At 41.9% G+C, this 15,863-nt stretch overlaps 2 protein-coding genes across 7 annotated transcripts in view; one reads left to right on the forward strand and one right to left on the reverse strand.

Annotated features, from left to right (window-relative positions):
- The window catches only part of LOC109889048 (single-stranded DNA-binding protein 3), a 22,512-nt gene extending 18,477 nt beyond the window's left edge, over positions 1 to 4,035 (reverse strand). For 2 of the 4 annotated variants that reach the window (XM_031822440.1, XM_031822438.1), the window contains exons 1-4: positions 3,856 to 4,035; positions 2,849 to 2,921; positions 2,654 to 2,715; positions 2,337 to 2,421 (exon numbers count right to left, since the gene is read on the reverse strand). In XM_031822440.1, coding sequence (XP_031678300.1) covers positions 2,337 to 2,421; positions 2,654 to 2,715; positions 2,849 to 2,921; positions 3,856 to 3,911 — 276 coding nt within the window. In that variant the 5' untranslated portion in view covers positions 3,912 to 4,035. The remainder of the gene's footprint in view (positions 1 to 2,336; positions 2,422 to 2,653; positions 2,716 to 2,848; positions 2,922 to 3,855) is intronic. The other 2 variants (XM_031822439.1, XM_031822441.1) reach the window with 2 other exon arrangements.
- LOC109889047 (acyl-coenzyme A thioesterase 11) overlaps positions 3,545 to 15,863 on the forward strand; it is a 19,756-nt gene continuing 7,437 nt past the window's right edge. Inside the window, exons 1-6 of one of the 3 annotated variants that reach the window (XM_031822437.1) lie at positions 3,545 to 3,830; positions 10,531 to 10,729; positions 10,972 to 11,041; positions 11,200 to 11,260; positions 11,601 to 11,702; positions 11,804 to 11,969. In XM_031822437.1, the coding sequence (XP_031678297.1) occupies positions 10,540 to 10,729; positions 10,972 to 11,041; positions 11,200 to 11,260; positions 11,601 to 11,702; positions 11,804 to 11,969 (589 nt within the window). In that variant the 5' untranslated portion in view covers positions 3,545 to 3,830; positions 10,531 to 10,539. Of the gene's footprint in view, positions 3,831 to 9,221; positions 9,370 to 10,530; positions 10,730 to 10,971; positions 11,042 to 11,199; positions 11,261 to 11,600; positions 11,703 to 11,803; positions 11,970 to 15,863 lie in introns of those variants that run through there. The other 2 variants (XM_031822436.1, XM_020480201.2) reach the window with 2 other exon arrangements.

Below are 15,863 nucleotides of genomic sequence, written 5' to 3' on the forward strand. Positions count from 1 at the left end.
CCTGATCACTGTGACTAACCCACAATTAAGAAAAGCTTTGACTATATACAGATTCAGTGAGCATGGCCTTGCATATTGAGAGGCTGCGATAGCCTGTCTTCTCTTGAGAGACAGGTCTTCCTATGTTCACACAAAATTAAGTGGAACCCGAGCTGCACTTCCTAACCTCCTGTCAAATGTATGACCATATTAGAGAGACATATTTCCCTCAGATTAAAACACACTAAAAATTGAAAACAAATCCAATCTTGATAAACTACCATCTCTATTAGGTGAAATACCAGTGTGCCACCACAGCAGCCAGATGTGTGACCTGTTACCACATGAAAAGGGCAACCAGTGGAGTCACACCATTGTAAATATAACCTATATTTATCAGTTTATTTATTTTCCCTGTTGTACTTGAACTATTTGCACTTTGTTACAACACTGTACATAGCCAATAATATAACATTTGAAATGTCTATTATTGTTTATTGTTTATTATTTAAAAACTTGTGAGTAATGTTTACTGTCAATTTTGGATTATTTCCCTTTTGTTTAATGTCTATTTCACTTGCTTTGGAAATGTAAACATGTTTCCCATGCCAATAAAGCCCTTTGAATTGAGAGAGAGAGAGCAAGAGAAAGATATAGAAGAGAGACAGGGGGTGGAGAAGGGGGGGATCGAGCGAGAGCGAGAGAGAACGCGCGAGAGAGAGAGCGAGAGAAAGATATAGAAGAGAGACAGGGGGTGGAGAAGGGAGGGATCGAGTGAGAGAGCGAGAGAGAGAAGGAAGTCTGGGCCCACGCAAACAAAGTCAGAGCACTGTTCCCACTGTCCATGTACTAGCCTAAGGTGAACACAGGAAGAACCAACATCGATACACAGGGATCCCATCTCTCGATACCGCCACAGACATAACACAGTTGACTAGTTTCATTGACATGTCAACAAATGTATTCAAAAACCTAACAAGCCTATTCATTTGCAGACCCTACTGCTCTTCTTCACAATCACAGCATGTCTCTGTGTCAAAAAGCTGTCCATTTCTGTTGGCTAGCACTAGCCTATCGCTAAAGATGTATGGTTGTTAGCTAGCTAGCATAACAAAGACTAGGTCCAATGAAAGAAATGGCAGATGCGGCTCAGCTGTGTGCCCCCTCCTCCTACTGGCTCCCAGGTCACCTGCCAGATCAGGAGGGCTGTTGTTTCCTTGACAACCCTCTCTGGCAAGAACAAGGCCCAACATCCCTGCTTTAACCCCTTCCTGTGATGTCAACCCCACAATGGGTGGATCTCAAGTCTACAGTGGCCTCCTCTCCTACTTGTATCTTTTCCTTTGTCTGGGCTGGTCTTAGTGGCCTGCAGCACTGTACAGGTGAAGCACATCCCTTTGTGAGCTTCTGCTATGATACTGGCTCCTATCTTGTCTTCTTAGATCGGTGAAGGGTGTACTCATTTGTGCACACCATAGCAAATCATAGCTAAATGTTTTTGCAACAGAATAGGTTTTGCAATGAAAACAAGTCCACATCAGATCAGACATGTCTGACTCAGGCCATGCTGACATCAGCACCATTTTCCCAGAAGCGTTTAAGCTCCATACTGTCAGAGGGTCATCATCAGAGCCAATGTCAGGGCAAGATGTCAGCTGGATGGACAGCTATAGGACGCTGCCGGGACAGCCTGGCAAACTAGAACCTACACAGACCTGATCCATCACACAGACCTGATCCATCACACAGACCTGAAGTCCACAAAGCCTGATAAATAGCTACACATACATGGCTCTGAAACATCCTGTCCTACTGCTATGACATACTCCGTACACTACCCAGAGAGGAGTGCAGCAGCAACACAACAGCTATATATGCAGGAGAGTACAACTGGATGCCAATTAAATTAAGATTAGAAGGTATGGCCCAAGAAACAAAGAGGCAGAAAAACGGCTCTCTATCGCCACTACCCAAGGCATCGAAAGCGTACAAGGGGTAACAAGGACGATGGGTCTATATAGTAGGTCTAGATCTCACAGCAGAGGAAAGTACTCGTTGCATAAGTTTGCTTTCCAACTCCTGATTTTTTTTAAATTACGCTTGTCTGGGTGTGCTCTCATTCTACATGAATGTAGGCTCAAAGGAAACCAGGGCCTGTATTCATAAAGTATATCAGAGTAGGAGGGCTGATTTAGGATCAGATTTCCCTTTAGGATCATAATGAATACGATTATATGGACAGGGAGACCTGATCCAACATCAGCACTCAGACGCTTTATGAAAATGGGCCCAGGCTCTTCAGCAGAACCCCTGCAACATGTGCAGCAGCAAGTCTTATGAGGAGGAGCAGAACTCACGTAATCATGGAAGGCCTTGGCTTCACTGGAGTGGTCACACGTCTCTCTTCTTTCTGGTGCAGCACAATACAGGTCCCAAAATACACTGTGGACAAGACACACAGGTTGTGAAGCAACGGAATAATGTACATGATACAATATGGTGTATTGACATCAGTGGAGGATGCTCATAATAATGGCTGGAATGGAGTATAATGGAATGGCATCAACCACATTTGATGCCATTCCATTGACTCCATCCCAGCCATTGTTATGAGCCGTCCTCCCATGAGCAGCCTCCATTGATTGACACACTGATTGACATACGGAACACTTACCACCACCAAGAGTGTAGGAACCCAGGGGGTTCCCCGAGTGTGATGTTCTTTTCCCATCGGATCTGGAAAAGGGGAGAATAAAAAACATTTTGAATGAACAATAGGGCCTACTTTAACAAAAAAATGACATTTATTGATTCAAAATGGGAATTAGTTTGTTATTGAAGTATGGTCACATTAGTAGTAAATACTCACCTCTGATAAAAAGGTCTGTGCAGACTTCTGTGCTCCTATGTGTAACAAATATTCATAGACGTATAAAGCTAACCTGTGAACAAAAACAACAGTTTGAATAATAATATTATGGCATAAAAAGCAAATGTTTTAGAACTACATTTGAGTCTACTCTAAATTAGCCTCATTTGACTCTATTATAAAGCAGCCAAATTAGCCTAGACACAAACGGAAGTAAATTTAGTAGGCTTAATGTAGGGCTGACTCCAGTCCTTGAGGGCCTGATTGATGTTGGGTGTTTGGTCTCTAATCAACTAAGATGCCTTGCACTTTGAGACACATGATCGACAGTTCAGTTGTGTAATAATTTGTACAAACAGTTGCAGTTCCGTTTTGTAAGTAATACGAGAGTTTCTATTGGACACATTTTTTTGTAGGTCCCGCCCTATTTCGTTCGTTTCCGTTTCAGAAACGTTTTGCAACAGAATCGGCAGGATGAATACACCCCTAAATTTGAAGTCAGACGGTTTGCATGGACCACCGACTCCAAAGGGCCTTTTCGCACGATGGCTTTCCAAACACTTCAAATCGGAAACATTGTAACCAAGAAGAAAACGCGTAATTATAGGTCGATAAATGAGTGTTGGATACGACCCTCGTAGCGGCGAACTCAAACAAAGTAGTAACCAAAACACTGGGGGAAGCTACATTTTAATCAATTAATGGAACATCAATTTGCTTTACGTATTGTGACGGTGCATTTGTTTAAGCTATTAATTTTTCCATAAACAAATATATAGATATAGTTTACAGACCCTTAATTGAAAATAAAAGCACCCATTTACGTGCAGTAATGAGGCCAAGGAAGAGCATAAAGCCGAAGTCAGAAACGGGAACGAATGGCGAGCAGACAAGGCGGTTCATTCAATTCCATCCTCCTCGGTAAGAGGAAATTCGCTGTCCGGCAAACCACAAAGCCGAGGTGGGGTATAATATGCATTAGGTAAGAAATATGTTTGAAAACTTACTTTTCCCGTGCTTGTCCATCCGACGGCACAGCGGACCCTTTGCCTTTAGGGAACATGATTTTGTGAGGGTGAACGCCCGCCTTATCTTTCTCTATTTTCGCTATTTCATCTGTCAGACCATCAGTCTGCCACGGCCGCGACCCTCTCTCGCACTCCTTACTGCACTTCTCAACCGAGCCTGGTCAAGGAGAAGGGGATAGGGCTAAATTGACTGGCAACTATTTTCACCAATGAGCGTACAGGAATTCCATTTAGCCCTGCCTTAACGTTATGTCATGCTTTGCTGTTGCCAATTGGAGGTGGTTGTTACAGTAGGACATCTACTTTACATATCCCAACGTTCATTATCATGCAAAGTAAGAATAAAAGGCACACTTTATTCAACATTGAGAGGTATCATCTAGACAAGCACTCCAGTTTCAGCCCTGCTATGACGACAATTTATTAAATTGTAAGTGATTATTGGAGCCTAAATTATACTTTTTCCATTGAACATGAGCAAAACAAAACATGTTTAGTGTATTTTCATTTTAGGCGAACGGGTTATGCTAATGTTAACCCATATTATATATAATTTCTGTGTTTGAAATGTCAGTCATAGACTATTGCGAAATGCAACGTTTTTTTTCCCCCTAAGTAGGTTTTTTAAAAAAATCAATCAAATGTATTTATAAAGCCCTTCTTACATCAGCTGATATCTCAAAGTGCTGTACAGAAACTCAGCCTAAAACCCCAAACCGCAAGCAATGCAGATGTAGAAGCACGGTGGCCAGGAAAAACTCCCTAGAAAGGTCAAAACCTAGGAAGAAACCTAGAGAGGAACCAGGCTCTGAGGGGTGGCCAGTCCTCTTCTGGCTGTGCCGGGTGGAGATTATAACAGAACATGTCCAAGATGTTCAAATGTTCATAGATGACCAGCATGGTCAAATAATAATAGGTCTAGGCTACCACCTGTTTCCATCTAGTCTAATATGTTATAATTGACTATTCACGAGTATTAGATCTGAACTGAAGTAGCAGCATCTTCCTCTTTAAGAACAAGGCAAGTAAAAAGAGACACCTTATTGGTTGTTGATGTGGAATAGGTTCACGTGTTCTTAAAAGCTGTTGACTGTAACGAAGCTCCCGTAGGTAAACAAGATACACGCCCTCACGCGTCTGGCTGAAAATTAGTATTGTATCCTAAAACGTGCAATTCGAATGTCCTGATATCACATTGCTACCATTTGTATTGTCATTAGCCTTCTATTTTTGGTACTTAAAAGGCTAGCCTACTGTAGCCTCACACACCATCGTTTAAAAATTGTCTTCTCATTTTATTTAAATCCGATTAGACTCAAACTAGTTACCTGAAAGTATTTTTCTGGAGTTGTTTAACCTAGTTTTGTTCTCATTGACAACACACATCTTATTCCTGATCGACTGGTGAATTTATGTATACCAAATGGGCCTCCAGATATGACAATGCATTTCAACTCCGCGATAGCGGAGGTGCCAGTCACAGTTAGTTGATGGGGGTGTCTTGAAACCGTCAGCAGACGAGGCTATAATGCTGCGTTCATAACCAACTGGGAATGTGGTATTTACTATATGCATGGGAAAAATTCATTTGAATGCCCCTCCAACTGGAAATTACAAGTGGGAAACTCGTCATTCATCCCTGAACTCTGTCATCACCTACTAAGGAAATGACCTTGATAACATTTTCAGCAGTTAAATGCAACAGCAAACCTTCTTTATAAAAATAACTATATTAATGTTTTTTGAACACTATCATTTGTTTAAAAGCATGATAGCGGTACTTTTATCTTATGGTTGTTGCAGCTTGTTGGTCATTAGTCAATCGGCATTTCTCAACCAGTTCAAAGTACGTGAATGCATCCAACTGGTAATTACAATTTCACCACTGGTGATTACCACCTTCCAACTTGGTTATGAACTAATCTTAACTTATTGGGGTAAGTTGTGAGAGCTGGCTGGCACTCGTTCTGTAAATATTATGTAAAAAAACAATATCTTGGCTCAACCTGTAACCTTAAATTCACTATAGACAAACTTTGGTACGGGGTTACGCCAAATAAAAATGTGATTCACGTTTTTTTTTTTTTATATAACAAAATCATTCTTCACATTTTCAAACAGTACATTTATATTTTCCAACGGGACTATACATTTGGGTGAGTTTTTTTCTCGCCCAAAATAACATTAAACTGTATATTCATATGTGCAAAACAAGACATAAACCATCTAGTGTTCAGCGAAATAACAACACAATGTCAAATGCAGGTAGCCTAGTCAAATAATTAACATCCAATCACATAAACCGTTTCTCTGTTGTGGGAAACCTTCACTCTTGCTCAGACATTTAGAAACGAAACATGACCATTTGGAAAATAAGCCACGGGAGCATTTACAGCAAGAATAAAGACGACTTTTGAGTAGTAAGACAGTATAAAAGCAAGAGATACCATTAATAAGAAGGGTCTAGAAGTGTCTTATATGGTGAGCTACCGAGTGGCTAGGACAGGCAAGCCTCATTCTATTGTGGAGGACTTATTTCTTCCTGCTGCCGCTATGGCTGGGACAATGCTGGGGGAAAAGGCCAACAAAAACTATACAGACAATGACTTTATCAAACAACACGTTCACGATGCATCAGTGACATGGCAGGAGATGTTTTGAAACAATTACTGCTTCGCATACAAACTAGTGAATTATATGTTACAGCTGGATGAGTCAACAGATGTGGCGGGCCTGGCGCAACTCCTGGTATAGGTCTGTTACGTTTATAGGGGGTCAATTAAGGAAGACATCCTCTTTTGCAAACCAGGACAACATGAGAGGATATTTCTAATGTACTGGACAACTTTGTGACCTCAAATGGACTTTGCTGGTCAAGATGTGTTGGTGTCTGTACTGATGGTGCAAAAGCCATGACAGGGAGACATAGTGGCGTGGTAACGTGCGTGCAAGCAGTTGCTACCGAAGACATTTGGGTAAACTGCAGCATCCACCGAGAGGCTCTTGCTGCCAAGAGAATGCCGGACAGCTTGAAAGATGTTTTGGAAACTACAGTGAAAATGGTTAACTTTGTTAAAGCAAGGCCCCTGAACACTCAAGTATTTTCTGCATCATGCAATGATAAGGCCAGCGACCATGTAACACATTTACAACATGCAGAAGTGCGCTGGTTATCAAGGGGAAAAGTATTGACATGTTTTTTTGAATTGAGAGACAAGCTTAAAGTTTTCTTTACTCTCCATGATTTTCACTTATCTGACCGCTTGCATGATGATGACGTTTCTCACACGACTGGCCTATCTGGGTGTTTTTTCTCTCCTGAATGATCTGAATCTAGGATTACAGGGATTCTCCGCAACTATATTCAATGTGCGGGACAAAATTGAGGCTATGATTAAGAAGTTGGAGCTCTTTTCTGTCTGCATTAACAAGGACAACACACAGGTCTTTCCATCATTGTATGTTTTTTTGTGCACATTGCAGTTATGTGCATCCTTTCAAGCATACCCTTCTCATTAACCTGTGGTGAGTTATTCACAATTTTTGATGAACAAATAAGGTATTATATGTAAGATGGCTAAATAAAGAGCAAAATTATTGATTATTATTTGTGCCCTGGTCCTATAAGAGCTCTTTGTCACTTCCCACAAGTCGGGTTGTGACAAACTCGCACTCATTCTTATGTTTAATAAATGTATTTTATAGTGTGTGTGTGTGACAGGCTTACATTGATGGCAAAAAACAACAGTGCGCTGACCTTGGTGCTAGAGGGGGTACGCAGCTGGAGGTTGAATGTTTAAATGGGTACAGGACTATAAAAAGTTTGGGAACCACTGCAGACTGAGTTATCTTTCAGGGGACCTTGTGGTATAGGCCTATACAGGGACGTAACTTTAGTTTTAGAAGTGGGGGGGGGACATAATTATTATTTATTTTTTAATCCAGTCGGATAAACACTCCAAACAGCCTACCTGACCGCTCGGAAACGTACGCATGGTTCTAAAGCACACTGTTGCCTGGTTTTGTATCATATTCCAATGATAAAACTTGGGGGGACAGAAATTCAATTTCAGAATGGGGGGGATATTAGAATGGGGGGGGCATAGTAATATATGGCACAGCTCATGCAGTACATGGTCATTGGATAATCGCTAAGACTTCCCTGTTCACATTAGGTTGTGTATGTGGAACACTTTGAGAGGAATAGTGTTACCTCCCTTGGACAGAGGTCTGCACCTATGGCACCAGTAGTATCTGTAGGGGCACTGGGTCGTGTACTGTACTTTATTTTCCCAATCAATTTTTGGTTTATTTCTCATTAGATGAACCGACTTGCCTGGTTAAATAAAACTCTTTGTTATATCAGGAAAAAATGAACAAATATTCACATTCGAAATATGAATCATTTTTTCTGATATAACAAAGAGTTTTATTTAACCAGGCAAGTCGGTTAAGAACAAATTCTTATTTTCAATGACGCCTACCCTGGCTACAGGTTTGGACCAATTGTGCACTGCGCTATGGGACTCCCAATCACCACTGCACCACTTGGGAGCGCATTAACATGTTTGTTGTTATATCTCAAACGGATCTTTGAAAATGATTCAAAATTGAATATTTACATTAATCTAATGAGAAATTAACCAATTATTGGGCTTGCACATCATTGCAAGCCCAATAGAACAGCAGAGTATTTAGCCTACTATGAACGTTTTAACAATACTGCATGATGCTCCTCTGCCCAGTTTAAAAAAACAATAACAAATACCCCAGTGGCGCTCTTTCATGCAGATCTCAGCTTTAAATATTTAAAACTGTTAATGGACCATTTCCACATTAAAGTTCCTCCTTAAAAAGTGTCATTTAAATTGGTACCCCACGTCCAGCAACAGGAGGTGTGTCTGCTCTGTTTAGCGGCGTCATGCCACCAGTGATGTATATAAACCCTTGATTGCTAACGCTATGTATTGGCCGTTGAGAGTCTATGAAGCCGCTAGTCGGCCATATTGGCACTCTCTATTAGGAGCGGTCATCGGAATTCATGGTATTCTACAGTATTTCAATTAAATGTTTCAAGGACAAAATCACATGTATTTTTTTGGTATTTTTTTTGTAGTGGGGACAACAACAGTACTCTGAATTTGTTGTTTTATTTGTATGTTTAGCTCACAATATATTTAAAAGTATGCATTAAGGTGAATGTAATATAATAAACGTGTCAAAAACGAAACTAGACGTTAATAAATGCATTTCTATAGCTTCCAAAATCGTTTTGAGAACCCAGGAGGAGTACCAAGATGGCTGCGCGGTGGAATCAGTATTCCAGGGTTATATACATCATTGCATGCATGCCACACAGTTGTGTCCGAAGAATGAAGGAATTGGCAGAGAGTGGGTGGTGTGCAGATTTATTTACACGAGACTGAAAAGTTTTGTTTTGCTTATTCATTCATGCAAATGTGACCTGACCGTCTGCTGAAAAGTTCCCTTTGGGTAAGTCTATTTTATTGTCTTGGGAAATTATGTAAAACGTTTAAAGAGCGATTGCCTAGTCATTGTTTTTACTCTGTCACGTTTTACTCTTGTCAATATATTCCATCAGTGAGTGACTCATTCCACCACGCGTATAGCCTAGTAGTCTCATGAGTGTGAGATAATAACCGAATAACTGGACGAATCCCGTTTGTACAGTAAACCAGTCTGTCTATTGGACGTCACTGCTACTGCTCCACTAAGTCGCATGTCCGGTGAGCACGAGACAGGTGACCATTTCATTTGAACAGAGAGCTGGAACTGACAGTTGATAATACAAATAGACTAACTGCAACATTCTATTTTAGCCGTAATAGAAGAATACACTGTAGTCTATTCTTTGAAGTTGATTTCGTTTCAACCAGATGCGTGGTCTACAGTCAGCGAGTCTTTCGAGTTTCCTATCCAATTCACTAAGGGTATTATTATACAGCATTACATAGTGTTCTTCGAGGAAAAACATGTTTTTAAGCAAATCTGTCAGATGGCAAACTGAGCTACAGATTTTTTTCCCAAGTAAAGCACCTTCTTTTGTGAAGCACAATAACCATTTTGTTGGGGCATGAGTGTGCTGCTTGAGCGAAGTATTATTTGAAGGCACAAAAACAGGAGAAAATTGCAAAAAAAGAGGAACAACATGTTTAGTTTAATTGAGACGTGATTACTCCATTGTATAAGTTATTTTGGTATTTCCATGAGACCCATTGCATAAACAAAGCAGTTAGGGTGGGAATTGCCTCTTGTTCACCTATAGTCCTTCTGCGAGCCAAGTAGGCTTAGCTCAGACTGTGGAATAATCTGTTTTGTTCTGAATTATTTTTCCTTGTAACTAGATTAAGATTTCCTCGAATGTTATAAATAGGGTGCCACTAAGACCTTGGCATAATGAACTAATATAATCATTTATTCAAAGAGCTTGAATAACTACAATATTCTTTATTGTTTGTATTCTAAAACCAACCTAGCAGCACCTTTTTTAAAGAGGTGAAACGGTGTACAATAAATGGTTATAACACTATAAATTGTTATAACACCATGCATGACACACTAGTTTGAGACTATCCCTTTCAAGTACTGTAATACACTTTAGCTTCTACTTTTCCCCTGTGTCCCGCTGTACAGTCCAGAATCATGTCGTGTGAGAAGGGTGACGGAGACCCCATGGAGGATCCCCTCTTCATCTTGGAGAGTGGCGAGGTGTACAGGAACCCCACAGAGGTCAAGATGAGCCAGATCGTGATGCCCTGCCACGCCAACCACTGTGGAGAGCTCAGCGTAGGACAGCTGCTCAAGTGGATGGACTCCACAGCCTGCCTGTCTGGTGAGCTATGACCTTAACCTCATAGTATGACCTCTAAAGAAAAAGCGGTCCCTCTCAAGTCCCAACCTGGGTTTCTGGCCCAAAATAGTACACTTTTTGGAAATAAGGTGTAATTTGGGACGCAGACTCTGACTGCAGCCCTCCGAGATGTAGCTTGAGATCAACAGCTATGGAGTCCTGTCAGCCGACAAGGCACGTATGTACTGTACATATGATGTTTGTGGACCTCTATGTTGTCACAGCTGAAAGACATGCTGGGTCTCCCTGTATTACTGCCTCTGTTGACGACATCCACTTTGAGCACACTATAGGGTATGTATTTCACTTCCTGAAACATACCTTTTCAGTATATTTACAGTGACTTATAGCCTTTAGCTTAGCCACAGAAAGGAGGGGCTGGTGTTCTTCTGTTCACACTGTAACCACTGTCCAATGTTGATCATAGAAATGTTTGTTTATTTTTTACGCAGAGTCGGACAGGTTGTTAACATCAAGGCAAAGGTGAACAGAGCCTTCACATCCAGCATGGAGGTTTGTGGGGACACCATCTTTGATCTTTGTGTAGTAAATATTGAATCTATTGAACTTTTGTTTTGAAATCATTAATAATGTATGTTGGGGAGCGAAATGATAAACAATGCTGTTCCATAATAGAGGGTCCCTGTTTACAACCGGTGTTCTTTACTGTAGAATCTAGTCCCGTTTTAATTCACCAAATGGTAACCTATGCTCTGTGTTCACTGATAAAAATGTACAATTAGGGAATAGAAGGCACCATTTGTGACGAGACCTTACTAATATATGTATGTAACAATATGTCTGGCACTCTACCTGGTGTCATCCTATGATGCCATGTGGGCCCTATCCGCAGGTGGGCATCACGGTAAGCTGTGAGGACCTGTTCAGTAGCTGCCAGTGGAACGTGTGCAATGCCTTTGCCACCTTTGTGGCTCGACGTACCGAGGAGGGGAAGGTGAGGGCTCAAGAGTGAGGGGGCACCCATCTTGGTTTGACAGTGTTGGATGTATCAACCACATCAATATGTCATGCTTCAATAGGAGGACACACACACAGTGTTGGGGTGTGTGTGTGTGCACGTTGCAGGTGCAGCTGAAGCAGGTGATTCCGCGGACGCAGACAGAGCAGATGGAGTACAGCATCGCGGCAGAGAGGAGGAGGATGAGACTGACTCATGCTGAGATCATCACAGACCTACTGAGCAGCAACACAGCTCAACTAGGTATTATACTTTCAACACACAGCTCAACTAGGTAGTACACTGTCAACACACAACTCAGCTAGGTAGTATACTGTCAACACACAGCTCAGCTAGGTAGTATACTGTCAACACACAGCTCAACTAGGTTGTATACTGTCAACACACAGCTCAGCTAGATATTATTCTGTCAACACACAGCTCAGCTAGGTTGTATACTGTCAACACACAGCTCAGCTAGGTTGTATACTGTCAACACACAGCTCAGCTAGGTTGTATACTGTCAACACACAGCTCAACTAGGTTGTATACTGTCAACACACAGCTCAGCTAGATATTATTCTGTCAACACACAGCTCAGCTAGGTAGTATACTGTCAACACACAGCTCAACACACAGCTCAGCTAGGTAGAATACTGTCAACACACAGCTCAGCTTGGTAGAATACTGTCAACACACAGCTCAGCTTGGTAGAATACTGTCAACACACAGCTCAGCTTGGTAGAATACTGTCAACACACAGCTCAGCTAGGTTGTATACTGTCAACACACAGCTCAACACACAGCTCAGCTAGGTAGTATACTGTCAACACACAGCTCAGCTTGGTAGAATACTGTCAACACACAGCTCAGCTAGGTAGAATACTGTCAAAACACAGCTCAGCTAGGTTGTATACTGTCAACACACAGCTCAGCTAGGTAGTATACTGTCAACACACAGCTCGGCACACAGCTCAGCACACAGCTCAGCTAGGTAACTGTCAACACACAGCTCAGCTAGATAGTAACTGTCAACACACTGAAACGCATCTCAACTAGGTAACTGTCAACACACAGCTCAGCTAGGTAGATTTCTGTCAACACACAGCTCAACTAGGTAGTGCACTCTCAACACACAGCTCAACTAGGTATTATACTGTCAACACACAGCTCAACTAGGTATTATACTGTCAACACACAGAAACACAGCTCAACTAGATAGTGCACTCTCAACACACAGCTCAACTAAGTACTATACTGTCAACACACAGCTCAACTAGGTTGTATGCCGTCAACACACAGCTCAGCTAGGTATCATACTGTCAACACACTGAAACACATCTCAACTAGGTAACTGTCAACACACATCTTAACACAGCTCAGCTAGGTACTATACTGTCAACACAAGCTCAGCTAGGTACTATACTGTCAACACACAGCTCAACTAGGTTGGATACTGTCAACACACAGCTCAACTAGGTATTATACTGTCAGCACACAGCTCGGCACACAGCTCAGCTAGGTATTATACTGTCAACACACAGCTCAACTAGGTATTATACTGTCAACACACAGCTCAGCTAGGTAGTATACTGAGCTGTGTCAACACACAGCTCAACTAGGTATTATACTGTCAGCACACAGCTCGGCACACAGCTCAGCACACAGCTCAGCTAGGTAACTGTCAACACACAGCTCAGCTAGATATTATTCTGTCAACACACAGCTCAGCTAGGTAGATTTCTGTCAACACACAGCTCAACTAGGTACTATACTGTCAACACACAGCTCAAATAGGTTGTATACTGTCAACACACAGCTCAACTAGGTAGTGCACTCTCAAAACACAGCTAAACTAGGTATTATACTGTCAACACACAGCTCAACTAGGTAGTATACTGTCAACACACTGAAACACATCTCAATTAGGTAACTGTCAACACACAGCTCAAAAGAGCTCAGCTAGGTAGTATACTGTCAACACAAGCTCAACTAGGTATTATACTGTCAACACACAGCTCAACTAGGTTGTATACTGTCAACACACTGAAACACATCTCAACTAGGTAACTATTAAAACACAGCTCAACACACTGCTCCGCTAGGTAGCATACTGTCAACACACAGCTCAACTAGGTATTATTCTGTCAGCACACAGCTCAACACACAGCTCAACTAGGTATTATACTGTCAAGACTTTGGTACTATGGCACGGAGTCTTTCCTGACCATGTGACCTGACCAGGGAATCCTCTAGTTACAGCTTATGAGGCTTCTTTAAGGCCCTAATTATATCTTATATGGCAGGAGTGGCAGAAACTTTCCATAGAGGGCCGAGTGTCTGCAGGTTTTTGTTTTTTCCTTTAAACTAAGACCTAGACAACCTGGTGTGGGGAGTTCCTTACTAATTAGTGACCTTCATTTATCAATCGAGTACAAGGGTGAAATGAAAACCAGCAGACACTCCGCCCTCCGTGGAATGAGTTGAACACGTGGTATAAGGACCCTACAAGGCCCTAGTTACAGTTTATAAGGACCATAGAAATGGAATGAATAGAACGGCCTTTGAAGCTCTAATCCTGACTATTGACTGGTAAACTCATTGCAATGGTTGCCTGGTATTGTGATGCAATAATTTCCAGTGTATTTTGTATTTTGGAATATTCTATCAACTGATGGTGGATTGCCATAGTAATGTAAATGTTCATTAAAATTATGCTAACTGATGTGGCTCATGCAATGGAATGTATTTTTTTGTAATGTCAGTTGACTCAACAAATCAAAGCACAGATTGGAGGGTACACTTCCCTACTTTTGCTTCCTGGCATGGGTACACTCCAAGTGGATGCCAGTCCACCTATTATGCCATCATTGACTTGAATGGAGACACCCTTTTTATTCATTCTGTTTCTATGATAAGGCTTCCTTTAAGGCCCTAGTTAGAGCTTATAAGGCCCACATACAGTGCATTCGGGTATTCAGACCCCTTCCCTTTTTTCATATTTTGTTACGTTACAGCCTTATTCTAAAATGGATGACATTCATTTTGTTCCACATCAATCTACACACAATACCCAAAATGACAAAGCAAAATGGTTTTTGGACATTTTTGAAAATCTATTAAAAATAGTATTCAAACCCTTTGCTATGACAATCAAAATTGAGTTCACGTGCATCCTGTTTCCATTGATCATCCTTGATGTTTCTACAACTTGATTGGAGTCCACCTTAGACATGATTTAGAAAAGCACACACCAGTCTATATAAGGTCCCACAGTTGACAGTGCATGTCGGAGTAAAAACCAAGCCATGAGGTTGAAGGAATTGTCCGTAGAGCGCAGAGACAGGATTGTTTCGAGGCACAGATCTGGGGAAGGGTACCAATATATTTCTGTGGCATTGAAGGTCCCCAAGAACACAGTAGCCTCCATTGTTCTTAAATGGAAGAAGTTTGGAACCACTAAGACTCTTCCTAGAGCTGGCTGCCCGGCCAAACTGCGCAATCGGGGGAGAATTGGCCTTGGTCAGGGAGGTGACCAAGAACCCGATGGTCACTTTGACAGAGTTACTATGTGGAGATTGGAGAACCTTCCAGAAGGACAACCATCTCTGCATGACTCCACCAATCAGGCCTTTATGGTCGAGTTGCCAGACGGAAGCCACTCTTCAGTAAAAGGCACATGACAGCTCGCTTGGAGTTTGCCAAAAGGCACCTAAAGATTGAACTCTTTGGCCTGAATGCCAAGCATCACGCTTGGAATAAGCCTGGCACCATCCCTATGGTGGTGGCAGCATCATGCTGTGGGGATGTTTTTCAGTGGCAGAGACTGGGAAACTAGTCAGAATCGAGGGGAAAAATGAACAGAGAAAAGTACAGAGATCCTTGGTGAAAACCTGCTCCAGAGCACTCAGGACCTCAGACTGGGGCGAAGGTTCACCTTCCATCAGGACAACAACCCTAAGCACACAGCCAAGACAACACAGGAGTGGCTTCAGGACAAGTCTCTGAATGACCTTGAGTGGCCCAGCCAGAGCCCTGCCTTGAACCTGATCGAACATCTCTGGAGAGACCTGAAAATAGCTGTCCAGCGACGCTCCACATCCAACCTGAGCTTGAGAGGATCTGCAGAGAAGAATGGGAGAAACTCTCCAAATACAG

The sequence above is a fragment of the Oncorhynchus kisutch genome, linkage group LG4 (genome assembly GCF_002021735.2).
Source record: "Oncorhynchus kisutch isolate 150728-3 linkage group LG4, Okis_V2, whole genome shotgun sequence".
Lineage (NCBI taxonomy): Eukaryota > Metazoa > Chordata > Actinopteri > Salmoniformes > Salmonidae > Oncorhynchus > Oncorhynchus kisutch.